At 38.8% G+C, this 27,966-nt stretch overlaps 5 protein-coding genes across 8 annotated transcripts in view; 3 read left to right on the top strand and 2 right to left on the bottom strand.

Annotated features, from left to right (window-relative positions):
* The window catches only part of LOC111593288 (protein Shroom), a 64,514-nt gene extending 45,239 nt beyond the window's left edge, over nucleotides 1-19,275 (top strand). The window contains exons 1-4 of one of the 2 annotated variants that reach the window (XM_023305965.2): nucleotides 5,264-5,352; nucleotides 16,817-18,377; nucleotides 18,442-18,705; nucleotides 18,773-19,275. In XM_023305965.2, coding sequence (XP_023161733.2) covers nucleotides 5,321-5,352; nucleotides 16,817-18,377; nucleotides 18,442-18,705; nucleotides 18,773-19,036 — 2,121 coding nt within the window. In that variant the 5' untranslated portion in view covers nucleotides 5,264-5,320 and the 3' untranslated portion in view covers nucleotides 19,037-19,275. Of the gene's footprint in view, nucleotides 1-5,263; nucleotides 5,353-16,816; nucleotides 18,378-18,441; nucleotides 18,706-18,772 lie in introns of those variants that run through there. The other variant, XM_030225146.1, reaches the window with a different exon arrangement.
* Nucleotides 19,276-19,645: 370 nt separating this feature from the next.
* Nucleotides 19,646-22,781, top strand: LOC111593282 (uncharacterized protein B0495.5). Of its 2 annotated transcripts, none has more exons than XM_023305955.2 (6): nucleotides 19,646-19,829; nucleotides 19,887-20,054; nucleotides 20,123-20,437; nucleotides 20,499-21,650; nucleotides 21,704-21,909; nucleotides 21,969-22,781. In XM_023305955.2, the coding sequence occupies exons 1-6, from the start codon at nucleotides 19,732-19,734 to the stop codon at nucleotides 22,430-22,432; spliced, it is 2,403 nt and encodes an 800-aa protein (XP_023161723.1). In that variant the 5' UTR covers nucleotides 19,646-19,731; the 3' UTR covers nucleotides 22,433-22,781. The 2 variants fall into 2 exon arrangements, with proteins under 2 accessions (XP_023161723.1, XP_023161722.1); XM_023305954.2 differs by having other exon boundaries at nucleotides 19,884-20,054; nucleotides 21,969-22,780.
* An 823-nt stretch (nucleotides 22,782-23,604) lies between these two features.
* Nucleotides 23,605-24,732, bottom strand: LOC111593292. The gene is made up of 2 exons (XM_023305970.2): nucleotides 24,619-24,732; nucleotides 23,605-24,439 (listed from the first exon to the last, which is right to left on the bottom strand). The coding sequence occupies exons 1-2, from the start codon at nucleotides 24,679-24,681 to the stop codon at nucleotides 23,684-23,686; spliced, it is 819 nt and encodes a 272-aa protein (XP_023161738.1). The 5' UTR covers nucleotides 24,682-24,732; the 3' UTR covers nucleotides 23,605-23,683.
* Nucleotides 24,733-25,024: 292 nt separating this feature from the next.
* Nucleotides 25,025-26,271, bottom strand: LOC111593297 (activity-regulated cytoskeleton associated protein 1-like). 2 transcript variants are annotated; one of them, XM_023305978.2, is made up of 2 exons: nucleotides 25,249-26,270; nucleotides 25,025-25,184 (listed from the first exon to the last, which is right to left on the bottom strand). In XM_023305978.2, exons 1-2 carry the CDS (start codon nucleotides 25,901-25,903, stop codon nucleotides 25,048-25,050), a joined length of 792 nt encoding a protein of 263 aa, XP_023161746.1. In that variant the 5' UTR covers nucleotides 25,904-26,270; the 3' UTR covers nucleotides 25,025-25,047. The 2 variants fall into 2 exon arrangements, with proteins under 2 accessions (XP_023161746.1, XP_023161747.1); XM_023305979.2 differs by having other exon boundaries at nucleotides 25,083-25,188; nucleotides 25,249-26,271.
* Nucleotides 26,272-27,036: 765 nt separating this feature from the next.
* Nucleotides 27,037-27,939, top strand: LOC111593296 (activity-regulated cytoskeleton associated protein 2). The gene has a single exon (XM_023305976.2). The coding sequence runs from the start codon at nucleotides 27,130-27,132 to the stop codon at nucleotides 27,712-27,714; it is 585 nt and encodes a 194-aa protein (XP_023161744.1). The 5' UTR covers nucleotides 27,037-27,129; the 3' UTR covers nucleotides 27,715-27,939.
* The last annotated feature ends 27 nt before the right edge of the window (nucleotides 27,940-27,966 follow it).

Genomic DNA, 27,966 nt, shown 5'->3' with positions numbered 1-27,966 from the left:
GAAGAAAATAAAACAAATTGTTGCGCAACTTGTTCAATATTAAAATGAAACATTTTATGTTGTATACGTGCGGCTAAGAACAGATCGAACAAAGTGCCGTTAGGCAGCGCGTTTGGGCTGAGTGGAAATTCAATTAGTGACACCCACAGGCGGATGGCAAGAAAGAGGCAAAGTCAAAGCGTTTGCCAACAAGTTCTGCGCCACTTAATGGATTTGATCATTACAAAAGCAAAGCACACACACACATGTACACACACACACACTTTGTGTGACACTCTCGCACTCATAAAACTTAAAAAGCAATTTAATTTTATTACGAGTATGAAACTCAAATTGACACCAAAGCTGAGCCAGAAAATTCGTTTTGCTTCCATTTCGATTCAATTTCGAGCCTGGGAAACGCGTCGAGTGTCAAATTTTGATTTTGATTTGGCTTTTGGCTGTGTGCGACAATTGCGCGTCGTGTGTTTTGAAAGTCAGCCAACAAAATGTGAGCTGACTTTGAAAACTGTCGTCTCGCTGTCCAGCTCATTGCCAGTCAGCCGTTGTGCATTTGTCGCGACTGACAAAAAAGATAGAAGCAATATATATAAAATGAATATAAACTTGTGCATTATGCATATTAAATGCTTTCACTTTCGTTTTTTCTGCTCCATCTGCCGCCCAACGCATAGACAATGGGCTGCAGATGGCTCACTTTAATGGCTGCAGCTAATGGCGAGTTGAAGTTCAGAAAGCCAGTTGCACAAATGCAGCTAAAGCTTATGGTGGGAGGTACAAAAGTATATCTAATCAGAGTATATCTAATCAAGTATATCTAATCAGAGCAAGAGTTTCTGGTCTATAGATACAGCCAATAAGAACTCAGCTTAGAAGCTGAACTAAAACTTGTAGATACAGATACAAAAGTTTGTGCTTAGATACAGATACTTTATTTTCCGCAACACTGTAGGATGGATGTAGATACATATATAGTTACAGATTAAAATCCAGAGATAAAGATACATTTATACCTGTTCAAGAATACAGATATACACACATATATAAGGATACATAGATACAGATACAAATGTTTCTGCCTCACATAGATACAAATGTATCTTCCCATCAGCTGCCTCAACAGACTTTATAGACACAGCTTCAAAGATCTTTGCCGGCATTGCATCTGTATCTATATCTTTGTAGCTGCATCCATGTAGTTGCACCTCTTAGATACAGCTACAAAATTGTATCTAACACCAGACATGGAAAAGGAAAGCCATGCGCAACAAAAGCGTAACGAGTCAGGCCTGCCAGGCCCCCATTTCTGTCTATGCCCTCTACGCCGCTGCCCCGCCCCTTTTGACTAATCAGCGGCATTTGTTGAGCGATTCGATTAGCACGCGGCGCATATTGAAAAGCGCCAAATGAAAACGAAAGCCAAATGCGCGCACAATTGAAATGCAAAGCCAGCTGCAGTGCTACAACAATAACTGTAACTGCAACTATAACTGTGTATATGTGGGTGAGTGTGTCTGCTAGGTGCATGCACTGAGAGGAAGATGATGGAATGCGATGACAAAGGTAATTCTAATTAAACTTGGACTGCAATTCCTTGAAATAGAGATATTTTTGAATGAACTTGACATATTGCTGATTAGCACTAGGTATTTCGCTGAGTGTATGTACTAAATTTAAAGCTAAAAATGTGCTGAAGAGTATATCTTCTATAAGTTTATATAAAGTTTTTTTTCTGCAATTTTCGGCTCTATAAAAAGGGTTTTCTCTGAGTGCATTTCTATTTTTTGATGAAGTTTTTCTCTGAGTGCACACACAATTTAAGTATCTAGCTATCTTTAAGCTGAGCATTAGCTACTTCTTGATACATTTTCTCGACTTGCAACTGCAAATTATATTTGCGCTAAGAACTAGTTCTTTCTTTGTAGCTCTTTTATTTGAGCTACGAACTAGACTTTTCTCTATGTGTATGCGTAAGCTTAGTTATTGAAACTCTTTGTCATGCTAAATATAACATTCATTCTATATTTAATTGTAAACTAATGTACTTTATAGTGCTTTCCTCTCAGTGTATAAGCCAAACTTTGTATTTGAGCTAAGTACTTGCTTTTTCTCTGAGTGCATATGCTTACCATATCTTTTTTAATAAATTCTCGTTGTTTAAAAGTCGAGTTTCAGTTCTCAGCTCTTTTCTCTCAGTGTAAAAGCTGACAGCTAGAATCTTCAATGCCGACAAATGATTGTCAACAAGTCGTCGCGTCGTCTGCCTTGTGCTCAATCATGATTATTGTTATTATTGTTGTTGCTTTTGCTGTTGATGTTGATGTTGCTGTTGGCAATTGGCAATTGCAATTGCAATGTAAGTAGTTGTATGATCACAAGCACTTAGCCACGTTAATAACTAATAAATGGCTCTGACTAGACAACTGTCTGGCCAAAAGGAGTCGAGACTCAGCTGCAATTGCTATTTTCGAGTTTTTTTCTTCTGCGCTTCGTGATTGATTCTCACACAATGCAAATGAAATGCAATCAATGTGAACACTTTGCCTGCGCGCCGAGCTCTTGCTGTATTTGTTTTAGCCTGTTTTTTTTTTATTTTTTGTTAGCGGCTTTTTGCTGTTGTTGCTCAGTTTGGAGATCATTATTATGCGTCCAAGTTCGCGTCCGAGTCTCGTTGCACATTTTGCCTCAGCTACGTACGTGGCCAGCGACAGCTCAAGGCCGACAGACTGGAGCCAGCTCACGTTGTCAATGCATTACATACAGCAACGGGACAGCGGGACAGACGATGGACTGGCGAACGGCCAAGCCTGACTGCCTGCATAATCCAACAAAGTAAAAAGCGCCAACTAAGCGGCGAATATAGCTTTTTATTTGCTGCTGACGAATTGCCCTGGGTCTGTGTTTACCGTGGCTCTGAGCCACGCCACAAAAGGGTAGCATCGAACTCTATGCCACAAAAGCCACAAATATGCAGCGCATCCTGCCAGCCAGCCATGCAGCCGCTTCTCTCGCTTTTGTTTGCAACACGTTCTTTAGGGAAAACAAATTTTCAATCAGAATTGCGAAGTCAAACAAAGTCAATTTGCAATTGCTTTATGCGAGCGCTCTGCTTGCCAATTTGCAAAGCTAAGCTAAAGGAAAACCAAAAGGTAGGAGTACAGAAACCAAGTAAAAATGCATTCCACAGCTTTGACGGACCATAAATATAAATAAAAAAATATATAAAAGAAAAAATAAATAAATAAAAATAAAAGAAAAAAGCAGAAAAACAGCCAAGCAGCCGCATTCCTGCTCAGACTTGACTTCTGCACAAAATTTATATATTTACATTTTTTTGGGTCAGCCTGAACTGCATAAATCACAAGCAGCAGCAACAGAAACCAGAGCAGCAGCAGCAGCAGCTAAAGTCAATATGTCAGACAGTCGTCTAAATTTGTTAGCTAATCAGCTTTTGTCGCTTTTCCCGAATGAAATCCCGCCGCTTTTCATTGCGTCGACTGCAGCGGAAAATTGTGCCATTTATTTTAAGCTGAATTTTGAATCTGTTTCAGCCAGCGCGCAGTTGGCAGTCTGAGTCATTTGCCATTAAATTGAATTGTGATAACGCTTATCGCTTGCCCATTCATTCATTTCAATATTATTATTCATTTTTTTTAATTTGTTTACTGCTTAGAATGAGCAGGTATTTATATTTATAGATTCATTTGAGCAAATGTCAGCAAATTCTCTAGAAAAAAGCTAGAAATATGAGCAAAGTTTTAAGAATAAAAAAATTAGTTTTTTATGCATTTTTTTAATGTAAGTAAATATATAAAAAGAAAATAAATAAAAAGAAGAAAGAAAATATATAAAAATATTTTTATTATATATTTTACTTAAGTTATATATTGTATATATTAGCAAGAAATTTAGATAAGTATAAGCACTATAAGTGTATTATACGTAATTAATATAAGCGTATAAGTAAAAGTATAAGAGTTTTAAATATCTTATACAGTCACATACATATATTCATATATGATTACAACAATGATTGTATTCATTGCTTTTTGATAAGAGGTATGCCTGCAAATTAATGTTTAAATGAATAATGATTAAAGAAGGAAATATATGAAAAAGATCATATAGCAGAGATAATATGATAATTCAATATATCATTAACTGCGCATAAAAATATATTCAAGTAATGGAACAATTTTTTTAATTTTAAAATTTTAAGAATCATCAAAAACTAATTACAATTAATTTATTAAATTATTATGCCAATAATTTAGTAATTGATTTTAAGTTTAATATTTTACTACTTGTAAATATATATTAGTATATAATAATTAATTACTTAGTAATTCTATAAGCTAATAAATTTTGAGACTTGTCTTTATATAATTGCCTAAATCTTAGACTTATATGAAGTCTAAAATAAATTGTAGCTGCTGTACTCACAAATATATTTTTCTAATTTAAATTTAAATTAAAATTCTTTACACCAAATACTGCTTTAGAGTTAAAAGGTGAAGGTTAAATAAACAGTTAAAAGTTAATTGCAAATCCGGGTTCAAAGCGATTTAGTTTCGACTAATTTGCATGAATATGAGTTCACTCTAAATAGTTGAGCTCAATGTGTATATACACATATTTATTCTATATTTTATATTTTATATATATTATATATATCAAATATTATTGAGAGTTTTGTTGAAAATTATCAGCTATATGCTAAGTATACATCTGCATTGTTTATATTTTTATAAATTTAATTAGCTTTATTTAGCTAAGCATTTCACACGATCATGCCTTAGAACCCAGACATATGTGATTAGCATGTAAAGATATATCTAGATGCCATATATCATCAGTGTGAATATATATATATATATATCTCACATATATCTATCATAGCTTTATAACATTGTTTTATATACGTTCTTTTCTCACATTTATTTTTATCGTATATTTAATTCAGAAATATTTCATTAAGGGCATTCCCACTTCGTTTGCGTTAACTCTTTATAAATTTCATACATTTGTCATATGTTCACAGCATTTTCATTTGATGAGCGTACAGAAAATATTGTTTATTTTTCGTCTTTTTGTTTTTGTTTCTGTTTTGCGTTTGTATCTTTCAGCTACGTTCGCGCGTATCTGCGAGATACAGTTTTTGTCAGCATTTTTAGTACGCTCTGTTCAATGAAAGCCAACGGTTAGTTGATTTTTGCAAACAGTTCATTCAAAAAGTGATTGATCTTGATTGGAATTACACATATATATACTATATATATATATATCTGTTGCATAAATAACTGTCAAGCTTCAAGTGAAGATGTCGCATTGGTGCCAGCACTTGGGCTTTAGGTAATCATTAAATTAGCAAATGTCTAGACGCCAGCTGAACACAGCTCTATATATTTATATATGCGTATTTATATCACATATATATATATGTGTGTGTGTATTATGAAGAAACTTTTAATAGCCACAGGCAATAACGTGACGTCATAGTCTGAACAACACGCGGCGCAATTTGGGGCACAAGCAAATCGCAATGTTTCCTAGCCAATACACATATATACTTACACTAATGTATATATGTAGATATATGTTTTAGCGAGAAAAAACATGCCATATATGTTGCCTTTATTTTAATTGCAGTGCGCCAATTTGGGCAATGCAACAACAACAACAACCTTGAAAATGCAATCAAAGCCAAATCTTGATCTCGTTTTTTTCTCTCTCTTTAATTTGTTGTGTGTTTGTTCGTTGTTGTTGCTGTTGCGAGTACTTAATTGCGTTTATTTTATACATTTGCCAGACGCTTGCATTGCTCTTGGCATTCAACAGTTGCTGCTGCACGCGAGCAACCAGCAACGAGCAACCAATTTTTGTTTTCTGTTTTTGGTGGCTGCAACAGCAGCGACGTTTCCTGTCCTGCAACAACAACTTTTATTATTGTTATTATTATTATTATTATTTTTATTAATATTATTATGATTCGGGTTCGTTGTACACATAAAAAAGTCGCTTTTGACTCAGCTGCAGCAACTTTTTAGGGTCGCCTGAATTTCACGCTTTGGCCTGTCAGAGAGAGAGAATTTTATGTTTATTGGCAATTGAGAGAAGAAGCAGATAGAGTAACGCCCACTAAATGTACGGAAAAAATAACAGCCAAAGATGAACAGCATCATGATCATGCTCATAAGCAAGTGCAGCTGATATCTTTTATCATTGAAGCCGTTATTACACTGTGCAACAAAAGGAATTTTTTTGATATTTGAATATTAAGTGATATACAGCTGTGTTCAAAATAATAGTAGTGCGACTGAGCATGAAATTATTAACAACACAAATTAGTGATAAATAAGATTAATATATCACTTATTAATTTAGATGTTGTTGGGTTTTAAGCTTACGAGAATAAAAATTTTCCAACTTTGCTTGTTCAAAAAAATAGTAGTGCCCTCAAAAACTGAATGAAAATTGAATATTGATACATTAATATGAGCTATATTTTGTAGCAATACATTACTGAAATATATATATAAATATATGAAGATCAATGAAGTTGTCTAAAAACTTCAGTATGAATCTTTCAAAACTTTTTTGTTTTAATAATTTTATAAAATTTTCTAAAAATTTGATTTTGATTTAAATTTGATTCAGAAAATCATTATTATTATATATTGATATATATATTATATAAATATATATAGCTACAAAATACATACACAGTCATAAGACTTTGCTCTCATGGCAGAAATCTTTGTTGGACAGTGTTATTGTTTGTCTAACGTTTTTTCTCGCGGTTGCTGCATTTGGCTTGGCAGCCTGCGCAAACAATACGCGGATGTATTTTGGCTTTTTTCTTTTCTTACATATATATATATACATATATATATATGTATTTTTATATATAAATACTATATATTTTTCTCAGCTTTATTTTCTCGCTGCGCAAAGCTAGGAGTGGCACTCATCATCAGCCGCAGTCACAGCGCTGGGGCCAACGTTCGACACACGTCCATGTCCAAGGTTTTGTAAACAATGACAACAACAACAACAACAACAATCTACAGCAGCAAACCAACTTTTTGGCGTGGGTGCGGGCTGTGCCTCCTTTAAGATCGTTTTTTTTTTTGCAGTGGCTATTTTTCGACTGACTGTTCCGCTCCACAAACCTTTTTCTTTTTCTTATTATTGCGACGTTAGCTCAGAATTTGAAAAGCCCAAAAAATAAATAAAAATAAGACATTTGACATTTTGATTAGCTTTTTGCATACTTACAGAGCCTAAGCTGCGTCTGAGTCGTGGAAAAGTAGGCATAGAATGGGATTATTGAATATTAAATAACAACAAGGCAGAACAATAGGTAATATCATAGAAGCACAACTAATTTCATTTTAAGCAAATATTTCTTTTTATATGAGAATTCATTGAAGTGGAAGTAGAAGTAGATATTATCTAAAGATAATTATATATAGTTCAATTATAAAGACTTTTAGAGCTGTTTGAAAGAATTTTAAAGAGATTTCCTGACGACTTTGAATAGATTTTGTTTTAGAAGAGAGAGAAAAATATATTAAAAAATGCATGGATTTATAGGTAAATAAATAGATACATGGATAGATTGGTAGATAAGCTAGATGGATAGATGGATAAGTGGATAAGTGGATAAATGAATAGATGGATAAATGGATAGATGGATAGATGGATAGATGGATAGATGGATAGATAGATAGATGGATAAATGAATAGATGGATTGATAGATAGATGGATAGATGGATAGATTGATGGATAGGTGGATAAATGGATAGATGGATTGATAGACAGATGGATAAATGGATAGATGGATTGATAGATAGATGGATAAATGGATAGATGGATAGATGGATAGATAGATAGATAGATGGATAAATGGATAGATGGATTGATAGATGGATAAATGGATAGATGGATTGATAGATAGATGGATAGATGGATGGATAGGTGGATAAATGGATAAATGGATAGGAGGATAAATGGATAGTTGGATAGATGGATTGATAGATAGATAGAAAGATGGATAGAAGGATAGATGATGGATAGATGAATAGGTGGATAGATGGATAGATGGATAGATGGATAGATGGAAAGATGGATAGAAGGATAGATGGATTGATGGATAGATGAATAGGTGGATAGATGGAATGATGGATAGATAAAAAAGATTGAAGGTCAGATAGCTTAACCTTAAAGATAGTTCTACTTTGTTGCTATAGCATTCGACTTTGCTCTAAGTCTTGGGCATTCCTCTTAATATTTGTAGCCAAAACTTTTGTTATGGTTAGAGTTTGTTTTGCTGCGCTGTTCTTAAGTGCTGGCCTTCTGCTGTCAGCTCTCCAGAGTTATGATGAGTGTAAATAGTATGCTTCTATATATACATATATATATAGGCGAGGAGTCATACTTGAAGCTTTTGCCAACGCTCGCATTGTTGTTGTTTGTTTTTGTTGTTGTTCTTTTGGGCTGTTGGAGCGCGTGACATAGAAAACAACTGGAGTGCAGCCCCAGTCACCAAGTGAACTGCGCCCAATGTTGACACAGCCAAAACAGCAACAAACACAACACAAAACAGTAAACAACAATAAACAGTTAGTGGGAGCAATGCCTGACTGCTAAGAAATCGATTAATCGAGCATTGCTATCGATCGTCGCGGCTTTGAAATCAAAAACTTGTTACTGGACTTGGCCTGCGAACTTGTGCGAAGCGTGAGAATTCTATGCCAATATTCCGCTATAGATAAGCAGCTGGGCTGTCCCCGCCCTTCTCCCTCCACTAACTTCTCTACTGGGCTTCACACTCGGCGCTTTGATTTGCATAGATAATTGCAAAGTGATGCAAATTCTCGACTCAACTCGACTCGACTCGACTCGACCCGACTCGATAGCCAATAGCCATTAATTAAGCTAAAGTACAGTATGGTCTGTTTATGTTGAACTATTGGCATTAACCTTGATTGATTTAAGCCATAGCCATCGACATAACTATCCATAAATATTGTAGTCTATTGTCTGTTATATGTGTTTTGCTTTGTTCTGGGCGCGTCTGCATGGCAGCCAATGAGGAAAAACAATGCAAGCGATTGTTGTTACGATTGTTGTTGTTGTTATTTTTATTGCTGCTGCTCCACATCATTAATATGCTAAAGGTCAAACTGAAATAAAAACAACAACGACGACAATTAACAGCTTGAATACATGTATACAAACCTGCACTGCGCTCCATCCATTCATCCATCCATCCATCAATCTCTCACTTTCATTTCGAAAATATATATAAAAATAAAGTTCGTAAATTTACTTATGCATGACTCGTACTTCATATGACATATATCGTTTGTGTGCGTGTATCTGTGGCACTGAATCTGTATCTGTAGCTGCATCTGGACATAAGTATTTGTGTGTACATGAAGTTGTATCTGTAGCTATAGCTGAGTATATGCATGTATCTATATGTATCGCTATATATATATATATATATATATATATATATATATATATATATATATGTATCTATATATACGCATCTGAGTACATGTATCTTTATCTATTTCTATTTCTATTAGTATCTATATATGTATATTCACGTCTGTTTGAATGTACCTGTGTCTGTATATGTATCTTCATATCTGCTGTATGAGTATCTATATATATATATATATATATATATGTGTGTGTGCGTATCTGCATCTGAACACTTGTATCTCTGTATATTATCTATGTATATGTCATACTACTTGTATCTATAGCTGAATATCTACGTCTGTCTGCATGTATTTGTATCTGTCTCTGCCTATGTGCTTCTGCATAAGTATATGTATCTTTATATGTGTATCTTTATCTTTGTATCTTTATCAGAGTATCTGTATTTGTAGCTTCATATTTGTATCTGTATCTGTGAATATTCCCAAATATGTTTCAGTATATGTTTCACTAATTCTAGCTGCAGTATTAGTATCTGTATCTGAGTATCTATATCTGCATCTAAGTATATGTATCTGCTTCTGTGTGTCTGCAACTGTGCTTCTGTATAAGTATCTATACACGCATCTATTTAAGTTTCACAGTCTTTGTAAATGTATCTACAGCTGTGTATCTGTATTTGTATCTTTATCTGCTTATGCAACATATGTATCTGCCTGTGTGTACGTGTTCTTTTATCTGCATCTGTCTGTCTGCAGTTAATGCGAACAACTTCGATCACGCGTGTTGAAATGTAAATATATATATATATTCATCACATTCATGATTGTTGCAATATATATATATATATATATCGTATATATCGTATATATCGTATATATTTATATAATTTTTAGTGCCCATTGCCGATGAGCTCACACGAACCTTTCAGACATTCATTTAACACTCCATTTGCTGCAGTTCCGCTCTGTTCTATCCTCTATCATAGAAATGACTATTATATGATATCATATACATACAGCTAATGAAGGCTGATGAGGCATTTACTTTGTCGACAGCTTAATAACAGCATTGCATTATCATAAATAACTAATATCATATCATCAAATTAGAATTTGTGAAATTGGAAAAAAGCTTTTCATTACAAATTGACTTCGAGCTGGAGTTATCTAGTATTAAGTTCTCTTTGCACCTTTATTTTTGCTATATAGCTCAGCTACCACGTTTGCAAGTTTTATGTAAGTCTCGTTAGTCTTCTGCTGGCTGGCCCGGATCTGACATGTTCAACGCACTCCCCACACTGCTGGCTGGTCTATTGCTAACCACCTTGAATAGCTCAACGTGCACTTGACGCATTTCGCAAACTAAAAAAAAAACTAAAAACTAAGCGCACAAATTAGCAGCTGAAAACAAAAAGAAAAACAACAAAAATATAGCTAAAGACAATGCGAAATCCGTATTCAGGGCAGTTCCTATTCAAAGAGCGGCAACACTTTGGCATTCGCCAGCGGCTGTTTTTGTGTAATGGCCAAAACACAAATGGCTAAAAGAGTTGACTGTGACGGCGAGCCTGGTTCATTGCGAGTGATCCATGTCGAACGTGTTGTTGCGCATGCGCCCGCAGGCCAAATGTTGTTGCTTCAAGTGAAAATGTCATTGGCAGATGTGTCGCGTATATTTGCAAGCAGCCACAAACCAGCCACAAGCCATGATCATTCACATCAAAGCGACAAACCCCAAGCCAAGCCAAGCCAAGCCAAGCCAAGCCAAGACAAGCTACTCTGCTCTGCTAAGTGGGCCCAGTTGGGGCGTGACTATGGGCCTGTGTGCAACACTTCTAACATCTTTACGATCTATGTGAAGCTCTTTTGTTCTGTTTTAGGCCCGCAGCTGAGGCTTGTCTTCTTGTTGTATATAATTATTATGACTTGGCCGTTTAGCTCACAAGTTAATTACACAGCTGCAGCTGCCGCTTAAACTCTGAAGCTCTGCAGCCACTTTCGACACTTTCAATAGATGCTGCTGCCACTGCTGCAACAATTTTCCAAGTTTTGTAGTTTTTCTATTTTGGGCAGAGCCCTCAAGCGAGAAGCGCCATTAAATCGATTTTACATTAAAAATATTGCACAAGGCGCCGCCCGCCAGAATTAATGGATCATAATTATTGCTGAGCGACAGCCCAAAGCAACGATAACAGCAGCAGCAGCAGCAGCAGCAGCAGCAGCCGCAGCAGCAACTGCATTAGAAACGAAAACAGCCCACGAACGTACGTCTGGCCAAGGCAATTGTTAGGCTCTAAAGAAGCTGCACAGTGGGGCAAGTATGTGAAAGTAAAGGCGCCTGCAACAGCTGCATTGAAGAGCAAATGTTGCTGCAGCAAGTATCTGGAATAGAATTCATTTTGGTTTTGGCTTTAAGTTTGATTTGAACTTTGACTTTTTGAGATGCCTAAAAACAACTCTTGCTTAGGATTATCTAATTTTTGAGCAAATTTTTTAATTTTAATTTTCAATTTCATTTAAAAATTCACAATTTCTGCTGCTGTCAAATTCTAGTTTAAGTTATTATCGGAACTCGACAAGTTGTATCAAAACATACTCCTGATAACTCTATGATCGTCTCCTCATCAACTGCCTGCAATTGAACCAAGTGCTCTCTGGCTTTGCCAAATTCGATATCAATCAATATTTGCTTAGCTTGCGCCACTGTGCAGCGTCTTTCAAGTGTTTTCGTTGGCTACTCAAGCGGCAGATGCTGCCAGCCAACAGCCAACATCCACTTTCAATATGTTGAGATGGCAAGAGAGAACTTTTCATTTCTTTTCTTTTCTTTTCTTTTCTTGTGTTGTCTTAGCTTTACTTTTTAGTCTTGCTTTTCCTGCTTCTTCTTCTTGTTGTCTCTTTTTTTTTTGGTATTTTACAGTCATTTTTCCAAGAGAAATTTATGCCATAGTTTGATGTGTTGTACTGAGAGAGAAAAAAGTATAAAAATAAAAAGCCTAAATACCAGAGTCTTATGACAGTTGAAGCTGCAAGATATTTGAAGAGCATGCCACTTGCTGCTGCAATTTGTTCTGCCGCTGTTTCGTGTGTGTGTGTGTGTGTGACCTCTTGATGCCCCCTTGCTCTGACCTCAGTGCAATTTCATGAAGAAAGTGGCAACTGCGACGCTAACTGCGCGTATTGGCCATCTGTTTTGACTGTGTCTTGGACTCTTGACGTCATTTTGCGGCAAGTGAAAATGTGTGCGACTGCGTTCAATCCGGTTTGGCGTCGTGTTTTTTTTTTGTTTTATTCGGCTTCAGCTTGTGAGATGTTTATGTTTTCAACAACAGCAGCAACAACAGCAGCAACAGCAACAGCAACAACAACCGCAACAGCGTACATTTGTTCGCCTTCTTTTTTTTTTTTTGTTTTGTGGCTCAATGTTAAGACGAGATGTTAAAAACGTGATTTCCATGCGTCGGCATATTTAAATAAAATACTTTTACTATCAAAGAAAACTAGTCGGCGGCAGCGGCAGCTCGTTATATTGCTGCTGATCAAAAAACGAAGAAGAAGCAGAAGAAAAAAAATTATAGTGCAAGCATTGCGTATGCCACGCAGCGAGGCCAAAGCACCCCAGACTGGCCACTTGCCACTTGCCACATGCAACAAGCGCCGGTTGACAGTATGCGTTTGCCAATTTCATTTTACTTAATTTCTGGCTGTGTACAGTGAACCCCCGCAGCAACTGAAGCCCATCAGCAGCGGGCTTATGCAACACTAACAAAAGGCCAGGCCAATTTATCAAAATCTGCTCTTTTGCTATTCATAATTTGCATCACATAACCAGCGCCCCAAACATGGCCAAAAACACACACAAATAGCCATAAAATATGCGTTAATTGTATGGAAATGGAAATGTTATTGACCAGAGACAGAGACAGAGACAGAGACTGAGAGATAGAGAGGCTGAAAACTAAGAGCTACAAATTCAAATTCCTCAACTCTCAGTCACAGACCAAGTCCAAGTCCAGCCAAGCATTTCGCTTGAGCCCTTTCTTTCAGTGTCTTATACAACATTTAAGCACTCATTCAAAGAAATGTTTTGCGAAAAAGAAAAAAAAAACAAAGCTAAACAATAAACATATAAAACAATAATTTGCCATAAATCTGAGCATTATAATCCGACTACTTAGCATTGCGGGCGTAATTTCCTCTTCATTTCTTTTTATATGATAAATAGAAGGGCAGAGTTATGTCAGCTCTTGCTCAAGAGCATTATTAAATATATATTATGCCTTAATATGTTTGATATATATATATATATATGCATATATATTTCATAAATCTATAGCATATTATATATTTATATTTTTATATAAAAAAAAGTAAAAAGCTCTCTTAAAGCCAAAGACTGAGTCCATATCAAATCAGCTCTGAGACTGATTAGACAGTATTTCTTCTCTCTTCTTCTTTTTTTATTATTTATTTATTATTTGTTCTCTCTATGAACTTGAGTTGGGCACCTTCGTTTACTTTGCCTTATCTGTGGCAGCACAATTGTTTCATTGTAAATTTAGTTAAATACAAACTAAAGTCTAGTCTATAGATTTTATGACAGCTTTAACATTTTTATAGCTAAATATAGTGATATCAATAGATTAGGCGAGCAATACAAAGAATTTGCTTTGTTCTGTGCGTATTTATTGATATCAAATTGTTACTAAAGGGTCTCGAATTTCCAATTAGATATAAGTAAGTAATAATACTAAGTAAGTAAATAATGCTAATTTAATTATTATAAAACTAATTATAATATAATATAATTATAATATAATATAATTATAATATAATATAAATAATATAAAAATTTCAAATTTTGGTTTTTATTATTTATATTAGTATGATAAAAACTTTTATATAAAAATTTAATTTTTTTACTATGTTTTTTTTAGTGTTATTATTGCATTAATTCATTTAAATTTTTTTTTTAATAATTAGCTAGAAATATAAACATAAAATTTATATACATAATACAAAAAAAAAACTTTTTACTAAGAAAAGTATATTAAAATATAAACTATATTAATATGTAAAATAAAGCTTTGCTTCTCTAAAAAAATTAGCTGGCAATCAAATATATATATATATATATATATATATATATATATATATATATATATATATATATATATATATATATATATATATATATATATATATATATATATATATATATAAATAATTTAGGTACATACAACTTTAAGTTAATTAAATTAAAAAAATCTTACTAGTAATATAAACGACAAAAATATTTAGCAAACAAAAAAAATAATTATAAAAGCTTAAATCTGACTCAGGCAAGGCAAAAATTTGTTTTTTTTTTTGCTTTTTTAGCTAGATAAAACTATGACAAAGTATATTTACATTTTCATGGCTGTTAATTTCTCATTACAATAAGTTTTTTATAGTTATTTTTAAACATTATTATTGTTGTTATTTTTAGCTTCAAATGCGCGCATTTGCTCAATCAAAATTTCAATTAAACTTATGATATAAGAAATGTATATAAGTGTGAGCTAAGAGGGGGCTTGTCCACAGACTAAGTGTAGATGTGTGCGAGTGTGTGTGTGCGTGTGTGTATCTTTGATGACAAATTAAATACACACAGAGAATTATCATACAAAGAAAATGTCAAGCACTTTTAGAGCCCAGTGTAAACCCGAGTTAAAGATTATAATTTTTAGTAAAAAATATTTATGTTAGATAAGCGTGTGGCAAACAAAAGGCAGGTAAACATAGGTAAATGCTGAGCTTAGGATATCAATCAACACACACTTTTCCTGCCAAACAAGATAAAAAGATAGGAAGTGGCAGCCACATATTTATATATGTGTGTATAAGCAATTTGTGAGACATTCTGTAATATGCAAAAATATATCTTTTATATGCAAATTGCCAAAACGAAAAACTAAAACAATAAACAAGGCAAAATTAGCTAAAGACAGAGAGGCAGACGGCCACAGCTTGTGTTGCATATTACTTAACAGGCGAACGGAAGTGATTAAGAGAAGCAACAAGTGGACAGCTATCAACAGCAACAACAGCAGCAGCAGCAGCAGCAGCTGTAGATACATCTACGGCTAATGTATCTGACGGATGCCTGCGTTAAAGAAAGTGAAGAAGCTGCGCTGCGCTGCGTTTTGTCGGCTACAATCAAAAAATGTGTTGTGTGAGGCATTGGGAACTAGACAAAAGGCTTGCTTATGCAAATGCATAGACAGATACAGATACAGATACACAGCCAAAGATACAGATACAGATAGATTTGAGTGTGATGTAAGCAGCCAAAATGTAGCTTAATTTATGCAAAGCATTTCTATGTCGGCTTTCTTTTATATATATATATATATTATAGTTTATACGCACATTTTGTTGGCCAAAAATATTAACCGTTAGCGGCAACACCTTCATTTTGTACACACTTCTGTGGGTGGCCAAGCTGCAAAAAAGCGAAAAGCCAAAATTGTTGAAAATTTAAAATTAGTTTAGCACTTTTTTTTTTTTTTTGAAAGTTGTTCGCTCTGCCCGCCACGCCCCCTTAAAAGTGCGCCTCAGCGCACACTAAACTGAAACTGAAACATAAAACTCTTTATAATTGCACTGTAAACATTTCACTTTCGTTTTTAAATACCCCAAAACAAAAATGTTGTCGCCGCGCATCGTGCACAGAATAATTTTTGGGCTTTGCTTATTTTTATATTTTTTTTTTCTTTCTTTCTGTGTTTTATTATTGTCTTGTTTTGTGGATCAGCTACTTTCGCCATGTGGGTGCTGTGAAATGTAGCTGCTGCTGATGATGAGCTGCTGAGCTGTTAAGATCTGCGCAGCTGATCCCATGGAGGACTCAATTAGCAGCTCGTTTCTTGCTTCGCCAGATTTACATAATAAATGTGGCTACTGTGGGACAAGTCGTGAACTGCGATGACCCCCAGCAGATGACCTCTGCATATATGTGCATATGTATATATATATCGCATATATATCGTTCGCCTTAACGATTGACATTTGCCTACGATTTTGGGTAGGGCTGTGTTAAAGGCAATTTCATATGCTGATTAGCCTCGCACACGTGACTGAAAAGTTGCACAAGATTTTCTGTTGCTGTTGCAGTGGCAGTGGCAGTTGCAGTTGGTTGACAGTTTGGCTGGACTTTAGTCAAGTTTATATAGATATATATTTAGTGTTGAACTGCTTTTTGTATAATGTATGCCATAAGATCTTATATATTTTATATATATATATCCATCTTCTATAAGCTTAGCTATCTCCAGCAATCCCAACTAACTTGCCTCTTGCATTCGTTTCCTTGCAGATCGAACTCGAAGGCCTCGTATCTGCCGCGTCAGAGTCTGGAGAAGCTGAACAACACAGATCCGGATCATGGCATCTATAAGCTCACGCTCACCTCCAACGAGGATCTGGTGGCGCACAGCAAGCCCAGCTATGGCATTGCTGCGGCGGCCGCTGCTGCTGGCAAACTGAAAATGTCCAACAATTTGCCGGATGTATTGCCGCTGGGTGTTAAGCTGCAACAGCAGCCGGTCAAGCCGATGACGCCCAGTTCGCCGGGCGATGTTGTTGTCGCCATGCGCTATGGCTCCAATAACAATCTTGCAACGAATGCCACGCCCACAGCGGCAAATGCTGTTGGCGGCAATAATGCTGCCTATGCCATGATCTATGGCCAGCAGCAACAGCATCCGCAGCAGCAGCAGCAACGGTATTCAACGCCCACGCTGAACCACGCCTACAGCAAGAGCCGATCGCCAGCGCCGCAATTTACGCGATCTCAGTCGTACGACGTTAAGCAGCTGCAATCCCTAAACGATGCCACATACATCACCCAGTCACAGGTCGATCTGAAGCAGGTCGCTCAGAATCTGGAGACAACGCTGGAGGAGGCAACGCTGCCAGCGACACCGCCGCAGCTGCTCTCGCCGGCCAATTCCGATTGCAGCCTGAGCAACAGCTCGCTGGAGTGCAGTCCAGTTAATGCGAATGTCAATGCTGATGCAGCAGCGCACATCTTTCGCGCTGAGCTGATTAGCACCACGGCGGCGACGGCGGCGACGACGCAGCAGTCAAAGCCACCGGTCAGCAGGCAGGAGTCGTTGCGTGAGAATATCGAGAAGATAACACAACTGCAGTCACAGCTAATGTCAGCGCATCTGTGTGATACGGGTCTGCTGAGCAGCTATGGCAAGCCGAGCAGCTGCAACACGAGCAGCACAACAGAGCCAGCTACAGCTACAGACACAGCCACAGAGCAGCCGCCCAGCCCAGCAGCAAATGATCAGTTGGAGGAGCCGGCAGCTGAAGCCATGCCGGAAGCCTCGTCCATGGATAGCCTACAACTAATGCAGCGCAGCGAGCTGGTATTGATTGTCAATCCCACGCCCTGCACCTCGGACATGGCCTGCCAAACAGACGAGGATCTGCTGGACAATGAGCTGGTGGCGACGCGCGAGGAGCAACAGACACGGACAACGCTACAGCCACGCCAGCAGCAGGCCATCGAGCTGGAGTACGAGCAGTCGGCCATGGAGCTGATCAAGCAGCTGTTGCCCAACGATAAACTCATCGAAATTCTAACACCAAAAAGATATAAGCCAACGACACAGTATGTCAGCAATCTGTATAATCCAAATGTGCAGCTGCGTCCGGCCAAGCGAGATGTGGGCACCTCGACGCTGATGCGCATGAAGGGCGACAGCGCCAGTAACAACAGCAACAGCAACAGCAACAGCTCCAGCTCCAGCCCTAGCAACTCTCTTGTTACGACCGAGCTGCAGCTGGTCAGTGTGGAGCTGCAGCTGACGGATGAGGACGATGCAAGCGATGCGGAGTGCACGAATTTAATCAAGCAGCAGCTGGTGAGTATCCTTAACCCTGTACTGATTAGAAACCACATCCTAACCGACATCTTTGCCCTTACAGCGCGCGCTAATTAAGCAGTTGAACCAAAAAATTGGCTCGCTCAAATGTGAGCAGCAAACAATTTGCGATGAGTGCAGCATTAATGACAAACTGGGCCTCGATTTGCTGGCCAAATTAACGGAGAAGGTGCGTCCCAGCGAAGCCTCCAAGTTCCGCACCTACATCGATGATGTTGGTCACATAACCAGCCTGTTGCTCTCGCTCTCAGAGCGATTGGCGCAAACTGAAAGCAATCTAGAGACGCATAGCAGCCAGCAGGAGAAGGTAATACCATATGACCATATTCCTATGGGGGAACACAACTAAATATTCTTTATCTTGCATCTTACAGAGTACGCTGGCAGCAAAACGTGAACGTCTCTATGAACAGCTGGAGGAGGCGCAACGGCTCAAGTCCGACATCGATAGGCGTGGCAGCAGCATTGCCAAGTTAATTGGCAAACATCTCAACGTTGATATATGCGCCGACTATGATTATTTTATTAATATGAAGGCCAAACTGATTGCCGATGCACGCGACCTCTCCGACAGGATCAAGAGCAGCGAGGAGCAGTTGAACGCCTTAAGCGATGCGCTAGTCCAAAGCGATTGCTAGCTGGGTTCTCAATTCAATTTTCCGTGCTGTCAACTATAAGTTGAGAGCTGTTTGCGAGAATTGCCTTAGCTGCTGGTCGGGCTGTGTGTATTTAACTTAACTTAATGTGCTTAAAATTCACCACACACACACTATAATGTATAAATATTTTATGTTCATTTGTGATTTTCAATTAGCATGTAGGTTAAACTATGTATCAACCGCATATATGTAAGCAATTTTTTACATAATTATCAAAAGCAAAGATAAACTGTATGCATTAATAAAAATTTTAAAACAATTTATATAACTCAGTCACAAAACTTTGAATTCGAATTTTACCGCGCTGAGTCTTGATCTGGCAGTACCCTTTGGCGTTGCCACTGCTGTTCAAGCACGTGTTGTTGCTTGCAAATATCGCGTTTAAACTATTGAATATAAATATCGTAATGTAACTATCGATTACGTTATTTATCGATGACAGCCGTAGATATTTCATCATCTAGTATTGCTTATTTACTAAGGAAAGTAATAATTTAAGTTACCAAACGTGTTTTCTTATAATTTGAAACGAATGTTAACGTGGCAAATATTAGCTTTTGTTTTTCGTGTAAACGTATTAATATTATTGATTTGTAATCGATAACATAAATAGCTGATCAATTCAATCAGCTGATGGGGTCCCCTTTCGATTAAATATTATCAATTAAATTGCTATGTTTAGAGGCAAAACACTCTGCCAAAACTGGATTAGAAGCGCTTTGTCATTTACAGCGCCTCAAACACAATTACAACGTAGTTGGCCAATAAACGAGTAAGTAATAAAGTATCAATTGCTCACTACAATTTAATACAAAAGGTTAAACAGTAGCAAAACAACGACAACAACAGCACAGACGCAGCATCAGCAAAAGCAGCACCTGTTTCGTGGCATGGCAACGGGTGGCGAAACAAAGGCGCAGCCGCCAAAGCACGTCAACAGATTAGCAACTTCCAAGTCGCCATATTTGCTACAGCATGCGCATAATCCCGTCGACTGGTAAGTTCTGGTTAACCAGAAAGTGCCTGCTGCCAACTAAAAAACCTTTCTGGCAACCATCTTGAAAGGTATCCCTGGTGTGAGGAAGCCTTTGAGCGTGCGCGCAGCGAGAACAAGTTGATATTCTTGTCTGTGGGCTATTCCACGTGCCATTGGTGTCATGTCATGGAGCATGAGTCGTTCGAGGATGCCGCCACGGCTGAGGTGATGAACAAACATTTTGTGAACATCAAGGTGGATCGTGAGGAGCGACCCGACATAGACAAGGTCTACATGCAGTTCCTGCTCATGTCCAAGGGCAGTGGCGGCTGGCCGATGAGCGTATGGCTAACGCCAGATCTGGCACCACTGGCTGCTGGAACGTATTTTCCGCCAAAGCCGCGGTAAGGCATAACACATTTTCCTTAAACTCTAAAAACCCTTAAAACTCTTTGCTGCGCTCAGCTATGGCATGCCCTCGTTCATCATGGTACTGGAGTCGATAGCCAAGAAGTGGCTAGCAGATCGCGAGTCGCTTAAGAAAGCGGGTAACACCCTGCTGCAGGCCATGCAAACCAACCAGAATACAGGAACTAATACGGAAGCAGCCTTCGAGCGGGGCAGCGGCGAAGCCAAGCTAGCGGAAGCGTTGGCAGTGCACAAGCAGCGGTATGATCAGCAATGTGCGGGCTTTGGCCGGGAGCCCAAGTTTCCGGAAGTGCCACGACTCAATTTCCTCTTCCATGCTTATTTGGTCAGCAAGGATGTGGATGTGCTTGACATGGTGCTGCAGACGCTGGATCACATTGGACGTGGCGGCATTAATGATCACATTTTTGGCGGCTTTGCACGCTATGCGACAACGCGAGATTGGCACAATGTTCACTTCGAGAAGATGCTGTATGACCAGGGTCAACTGATGTCTGCGTATGCCAATGCTTATAAGTTGACCCGAAGCAAAGAGTTTCTCGGCTATGCAGATCACATCTATGAGTATTTGATCAAGGATTTGCGTCATCCAGCGGGCGGTTTTTATGCGGGCGAGGATGCCGATTCCTTGCCTTCCCATGAGGATACTGTCAAGGTTGAGGGTGCCTTCTATGCCTGGACTTGGGATGAAGTGAAACAGGCATTTGAAAAGGAAGAATCCTGCTTTAAGGATGTCAGTGCGGCTCGTGCTTTTGAAATTTATAGTTTCCATTATGACCTGAAGCCTGCGGGCAATGTGCGTCCCTCTAGTGATCCGCATGGCCACCTGACCGGCAAGAATATACTAATAATACGTGGCTCGGAGGAAGACACGTGTTCGAACTTCAACATCAAGCTGGACCAACTGCAGCAGCTGTTGCAGACAGCTAATGGCATATTACACAAGATTAGAGATCAGCGTCCTCGTCCACATTTGGATACGAAGATCATCTGTGGCTGGAACGGTTTGGTGCTCTCCGGCCTAGCGAAGCTGGCCAATTGCGGCACAGCCAAGCGAGATGCATATTTGGCTACAGCTAAGCAACTGTTGGAATTCCTACGCAGTCATCTATACGTTGAGGAAGAGAAGCTGCTACTGCGCTCCTGCTATGGAGCGGGCGTGGAAGATAATACGCTCGAGCAGAATGCGTAAGTGCGAGCGAATTTAACTGTAAACCTACTATATATAGCCTACTTTACAGCACTCGCATTGAGGGCTTTCTGGATGATTATGCGTTTCTCATCAAAGGCTTGCTGGACTATTATAAGGCCTCGTTAGACATGGCAGCGTTGAATTGGTCCAAGACTCTGCAGGAGACGCAGGACAAACTGTTTTGGGATGAAAAAAAGGGCGCCTATTTCTTTTCACAGCAAGATGCCCCGAATGTCATAGTGAGACTCAAGGAAGGTTGGTTTTTAATCACTCGCAAGTCATTCCACTTCTAATCTCAATCTCGCTTTTCACAGATCATGACGGCGCCGAGCCATGCGGCAACAGTGTCGCTGCACGTAATCTCACGTTACTCTCGCATTATTACGATGATCCGACCTATTTGGATCGGGCTTCGAAGCTGTTAAATTACTTTGCTGATGTCTCGCCTTTTGGGCATGCGTTGCCCGAGATGCTGTCGGCGCTGCTTTTACATGAAAACGGTCTCGATCTGGTTGCCGTGGTAGGTCCCGATTCCGCGGACACGCGACGCTTTGTGGAGATTGTACGAAAGTTCTATGTGCCGGGCATGATAATCGTGCACTGTGATCCACTGCATCCGGATGACGCATGCAATCAGCGTTTGCAGCATAAGTTTAAGATGGTCAATGGCAAGACGACCGTCTACATTTGCCATGATCGCGTCTGCCGCATGCCAGTGACAGATCCAGCCCAGCTCGAAGAGAATCTGATGGCCAACTTCTTCAAGGAGCGCATCTAAACTAGGTTAACCAGCAGGCCCCACTATTGACATTACTCGAACTAGTTATTAGTTATTAATATGTTGTTATTGAGGATTAACAACAATGTTATATTGTTTAGCTTCTAAAGCATATCTATTAATCGGTTCTCGGAACATGTTGTATTCTAGTTTGTAGCTCCACTTTTTGTGACCTCCCCACTGCGAAAACTAACTCTAATTCAATTTAAGTTGTAGAATTTAAAATATACAATTGGAAATTAGATTTGATGCACACACTTTTACACGGTTTGTGGGTTTCCTCCAACTGTGTTGGGTTCTCTTTTAACAAACTACGTTTAGGAAATTGTTTAGTTATGACACCTTTTTGTTGTATACAGAGCTAAACCTAAAAAATAAAGTTGCATTTTTATTTTAAAATGTTTTAGAAACGGACTCGAAGTTGGAAAGGGTTCGATTTATATATATATATATATATATAGGTCATATATAAACAATTTCTTAAATAGCTCCATTTGGATAATGGAATCAATGGAAAGAACAAATTGCGGTTTCATCTTCACAAATACAACACATTATTTTGTGCATTATTTATTGGAATCGTTCGTTTGGCTGCTCCTCATTCAAATGGACACGGCGTTCGTTAGACCACAACTAAATACTAAAAATTGTGCTTGTTGCTTTGTTATATCTGTTGCTGTTTATATTATTTATATTATTATTATTATTGTTGTTGCCGTCGACTGCGATATTCAGATGAGAGGAGCCGCCCAGGCGTAAGAACTAAGAACTATAAACTAAATGCTGCGACCTGCTGCGCTTAATCGACGCATTCGCTTGTGGCAGCAATTCACTGCCTTCCATATTATGGAGGCTGAGAGCTGCTGAAGGATCGGACGTCTCAATCGTCAGATCGTTCCACAAGAGTGACATGCGACGGGCCAATTGGCGCAATAAAGAGAACTAAATGTATGGAGAGAACAGTTCGGTAATCGATAATCGGTAATCATAATCGTAATATAATAGTAATATAATAGTAGTAATAAAAATAATTTAGTTGAAATTCACATTCATCACATTGGTTTGCACTTGGCGGCCAACCACTTGCCCTTCGTGCCTGTGGTGTTGTTGTTGTTTTTGTTTTTGTTGTTGCTTGATTGCAGAAGCTGTCGCTACAGTTGCTGTTGCTGTTGTTGTTGTTGTTGCTGAAGGTGTTTCTGTTGCTGCTGTTGTTGTTGTTCTAGTGGTTGTAGCGTCAGCTTGTGCATCCGCTCAGGTATCTGCATCGTTAAAACTCATGGCCGCATCGAAGCTATCAACGATCGTTTCCATACGCTCGTGATGCTCGAACCGTGCAAATTTACGCTCCATGCGCGTAAACGAATGCCGGCGCGAATGCCGTGTCCGTCGAAAGAATCGGAAACGTGTGTCCTCCTCCTCTTCATCGTATTCGGGCGCTGACACTGAGTCCTCGTCCGTTTCGCGCAGGAATTCCTTGGGATCGCGATGTATCTTGAAGATTTTCGTCGCACCATGCAGCTTGGAGATGGCCCGGGATGCATTTATGATACCGCGGTCGGCCAGCTGCTGATGTTGGTGCTGATGCTGATGCTGTTTGTGCGCACGATTCTTGACGGCAGTTAGCCGATTTGTGATGGACACAACGTTGAACAATTTGGATAGCTCAGAGTCAACGCAACGGGTTTCACGACGCAGGTTCTTACCGTTTTTAACATAGATAAAATGATTGATTGATTGATTATCGGCCACCAGGCTGGCGGTGGGTGAGCTGGAGCTACCATTACCATTGGCGCTGCCGTTACTGTTGCCATTGCCATTCCCATTGGCATTGCCGCTGCTGTTGCCGTTGGACGTTAACAACGTTGGTGTGGAGGGCGGCGCTGGGGGCACGTGCGGCATTGTGTAGCAACGCTGACGTCCCTCATACAGGTTGGCCACATTATACCGGCTAAGTCGGCACGATTCCGACTCAATTTCTTCGTGGTCGGAACTCGGCATGTCCATAGCCTGAATGCGTGTGTATTTGTGTTAATGTGTTTTTATGTGTGTATGTGTTGGTGTTTTGAGAGTGGGTGCGTTCGCGTGAGTGGGCAGCAGACGAAAAAAACGGGCGAAAAATTGGGCGTTGTAATAATTGACACATTAAATTTTGGCATGCTAGCAAAATTTGGATGATGTTTGTATACCTGTAGCAAGCCCTCCACTTCCGAGTAATGACGATCCGTCAGACGGTGCAGTTGTTGATCCATTTTTGCTAAACAACAACAACAGCATAACAAAAATACGACCGTCCGATACCAATACTTTAGCTGCACAGCAACCCTGCGCACTGCGCAGTCCCAGACGATTGCCGATACCAATGCGGCACTGCCCTGGTTACCAAATGAGTACTCAGTGGCAGCTCTATAAAATATATGGCAACATTGTGCGCTAATTTAACTTGTTGATTAAATCAAAATATTTGCATATTATTATTTTGCAACTACAATACGTTATTTATTTAAATTATTTAACTATATAATAATTTATACTTACATTTTATATGTAAATGTATAATTTAAATTTTATAATTATATATTTATTTATGTTTTCGTATATTTCTAAATTTATTCCTCTTATGTTTCTGTTTGAGGTTCCTCAGTCATGGGCACGTCCTCCTCGCCGTTCGGCTGCAGGCCAAAGCCCCGGCCTCTGCCTCTGCCACGGCCTCTTCCTCTTCCTCTACCTCTGCCCATACCTCTGCCAGGGCCAACTTTCTATGGACAATGAATCGTATTTAAGAACAAATTGATAGAAAGTAACATCTTTTTACATACGCGAGTAATTACGTTTCCGTGAATGTTTTTCGGTTTGGGTTTCCTCTTGATTGTTGTGCTCAATAATGCGTGCCTGCTCCAGTAAATCACGGAATGTTGAGACACTTTGGCGAGGAATGTGCTTGCGGTACTTAATATTCAGCAGACCGTAGAGGAAATCCAGTTCCGTCTCCTCGTTGTGACGATCATTTTCCAATTGGGCGAGCAAGGCACGTTTCTCGACCACAAATGTGTCCATGGGTACGCTGTCCTCCTGCTTATTCTGAAAGAACTCCATGTAGACCTGATATGCCGGCTTAGTTGGCGAAAAGTGTTCGCGAATAAGGACGATGGCATCATTCCAACACTTGGCCTCTTTTCGCACGCCCTGCCACCAGGTGGATGCAATGCCATTAAAGAGCAGGGAGAGACCCTTCAAAGCATTCTCATCGCTGATATCTTCAAGCTCCTTGTAGGTTACAATATTTGTGATAAACTCCTCGACGTCCTCGTGATTGCGAGCGCCGCTAAACTTGTGCGTGCAGGTGCTGAAACTGCCCTTCGACTTGGTCGTCGGGACTTCCCCGCCAGTTGTTGCAGCTGTCAGAGCAGAGGAGCGTACCGTTTCGATGAGCTCACGCAGCTGCTCGTTGGTCATTTGTATTGTTTGAGCCATGTTATAGTCCGGTGATTAGTAGCTTAAACAGATTGCTCCACAGCACCGCCAAAAGTTGCCGGTAGACTGAAAAGTTTTCGTCTTTTGTAGCCGGTTTATTAATACATGTTGTGAAATTGAACATTGCATCCAAAAAATTACGCGCTCCGAGAGAATTTCGTGTATGAATGATTCATAGCGTTGATAATCAATGTGTCCACACATAGAGCGAGCTCCACTATAATAGGTTTATTTATGTATGTCTACATGTACATACATAATAGAGACGTATATATGTATGTTTGTGCACTGTTTGCTTTTTATCAATTTAAGTCACCAAAACTTAGGGCTTACTTATCAATTCTATGGAACTGAACCATAAAAATCAGGCACCTTGGTATTCATAGTGTTTGAGAACATAAGTGTTAATTCGCTAAGATTTCAGTTTGATAAATTGTCAAAACTAGTATAATTAGTAGCACAAAAAACATCCTTAAAAACAAGGTGATTTGAAAGCTACTTTAATTTTTATTAATTTCAATTTTCCCATTCTATATAATTCTGTATTCATGATAATTATATTTCATGAATAATTGGTATTTTCTGCCGTGTCCTGTGTCAAAGGGACCAAAGGAAATTTTAATTGCCTTTAAAGTTTTTTAGTTAGTAACTATATTAGATTGTTTACCAATTCAATAGAAATTTCGAGCTATCTTCGATGATTTCGCAATCTATCGATGATAATCAAGAAACCAATTTCAAAAGCATCTTTGACTTATAAACATCTTAATTATGGAGTGGTTTTTGAAGTAACACATTGTCTCCTAATGGTTTTCAATTATATACAATTTCGTATGATATTCCAATTGGAAAGAAATAGATAGATAAGTACGAAGAAACAAACAACAGTTCATATGTGCAAGCAGATGTATGTGAGTATGTTTATATTCGTGCTAATGTACACATATGTCAAATAACTAATGATAAACAAATAAAAGTCCCTATGCGAAACACATATATATATATATATACAAGAGAATATTACTCATAACAAACGAAAACAACAACTGTTGCCGGTTTTTCGAACTCGAAAGCTATTCCACGCTCTCAGAGAGCAGGCCGTTTTACTATTTCACAACGCAAAAAGCTTTTCTTTTATTCAGTTGATACGTTGACCGCATCGAAGCAAGAACTTTTTGTTTATTTATTTGCGTTGGCGACATATGTGACCGAACGAGCAACGCATAATGACGCAATTGTCTGACGAACAATTTCGCATACTCATTGAAACAATCAAATCTTTGGCACCCCAGCAAGATGAGAAGGAGCAGCAATCGAAGGGCAGCTTTAGCAACTGTGCGGTTCGGTTTAGCGGGCAGCGAGACCACGACGCTGTCGACGAGTTCATAACAGCAGTCGAAACATACAAAGAGGTAGAGGGTATTAGCGACAAAGACGCACTGAAAGGCATTTCGTTGCTTTTCAATAGCGTTGCCGTTATGTGGTGGAAGGGCGTGCGGCGAGATGCCAAAACCTGGCAAGATGCTCTACAGCTGCTACGCGATCACTTCTCGCCCACAAAACCCTCCTATCAGATATACATGGAAATCTTCGAATCGAAACAGGAAAGCAGAGAAGTAATCGACCAGTTTATATGCAAACAGCGCGCTCTGCTGGCAAAGCTGCCCGAGGGTCGCCACAACGAGGAGACCGAGTTAGATTTCATCTACGGCCTGATGCAGCAAAAGTACAGAGAGCACATACCACGTCACGAAATCAAATCCTTCAAAGAGTTGCTCGAACGTGGCCGAATGGTCGAGCGCACGAAATGAGCAACAATTTTAACTAGTCGAACTGTTTTTATCCCTCTATTAAATAAAATATTTGTAAGCTACATAAGTAAATCTCCAGGGTATTTCCACTTCCACGCCATAGTTCAGTTAAGTTGAAAGTATGAAAACGAAAGAAGACTGAACGCCGTTAAGTTAACTGTGCTTTTCTAAAGACAAACAAAAAATGTTTACCGGAGAGTAAATACCCTTACAAAATTGTGATATGAATCCTCATACATATTTTAATGTGTT

Source organism: Drosophila hydei, unplaced genomic scaffold, assembly GCF_003285905.1.
Source record: "Drosophila hydei strain 15085-1641.00,03,60 unplaced genomic scaffold, DhydRS2 tig00008122-arrow-pilon, whole genome shotgun sequence".
Classification (NCBI taxonomy): domain Eukaryota; kingdom Metazoa; phylum Arthropoda; class Insecta; order Diptera; family Drosophilidae; genus Drosophila; species Drosophila hydei.
The sequence above is the reverse complement of the archived record's forward strand: the minus strand, read 5'-3'. Positions and strand labels throughout refer to the sequence as shown.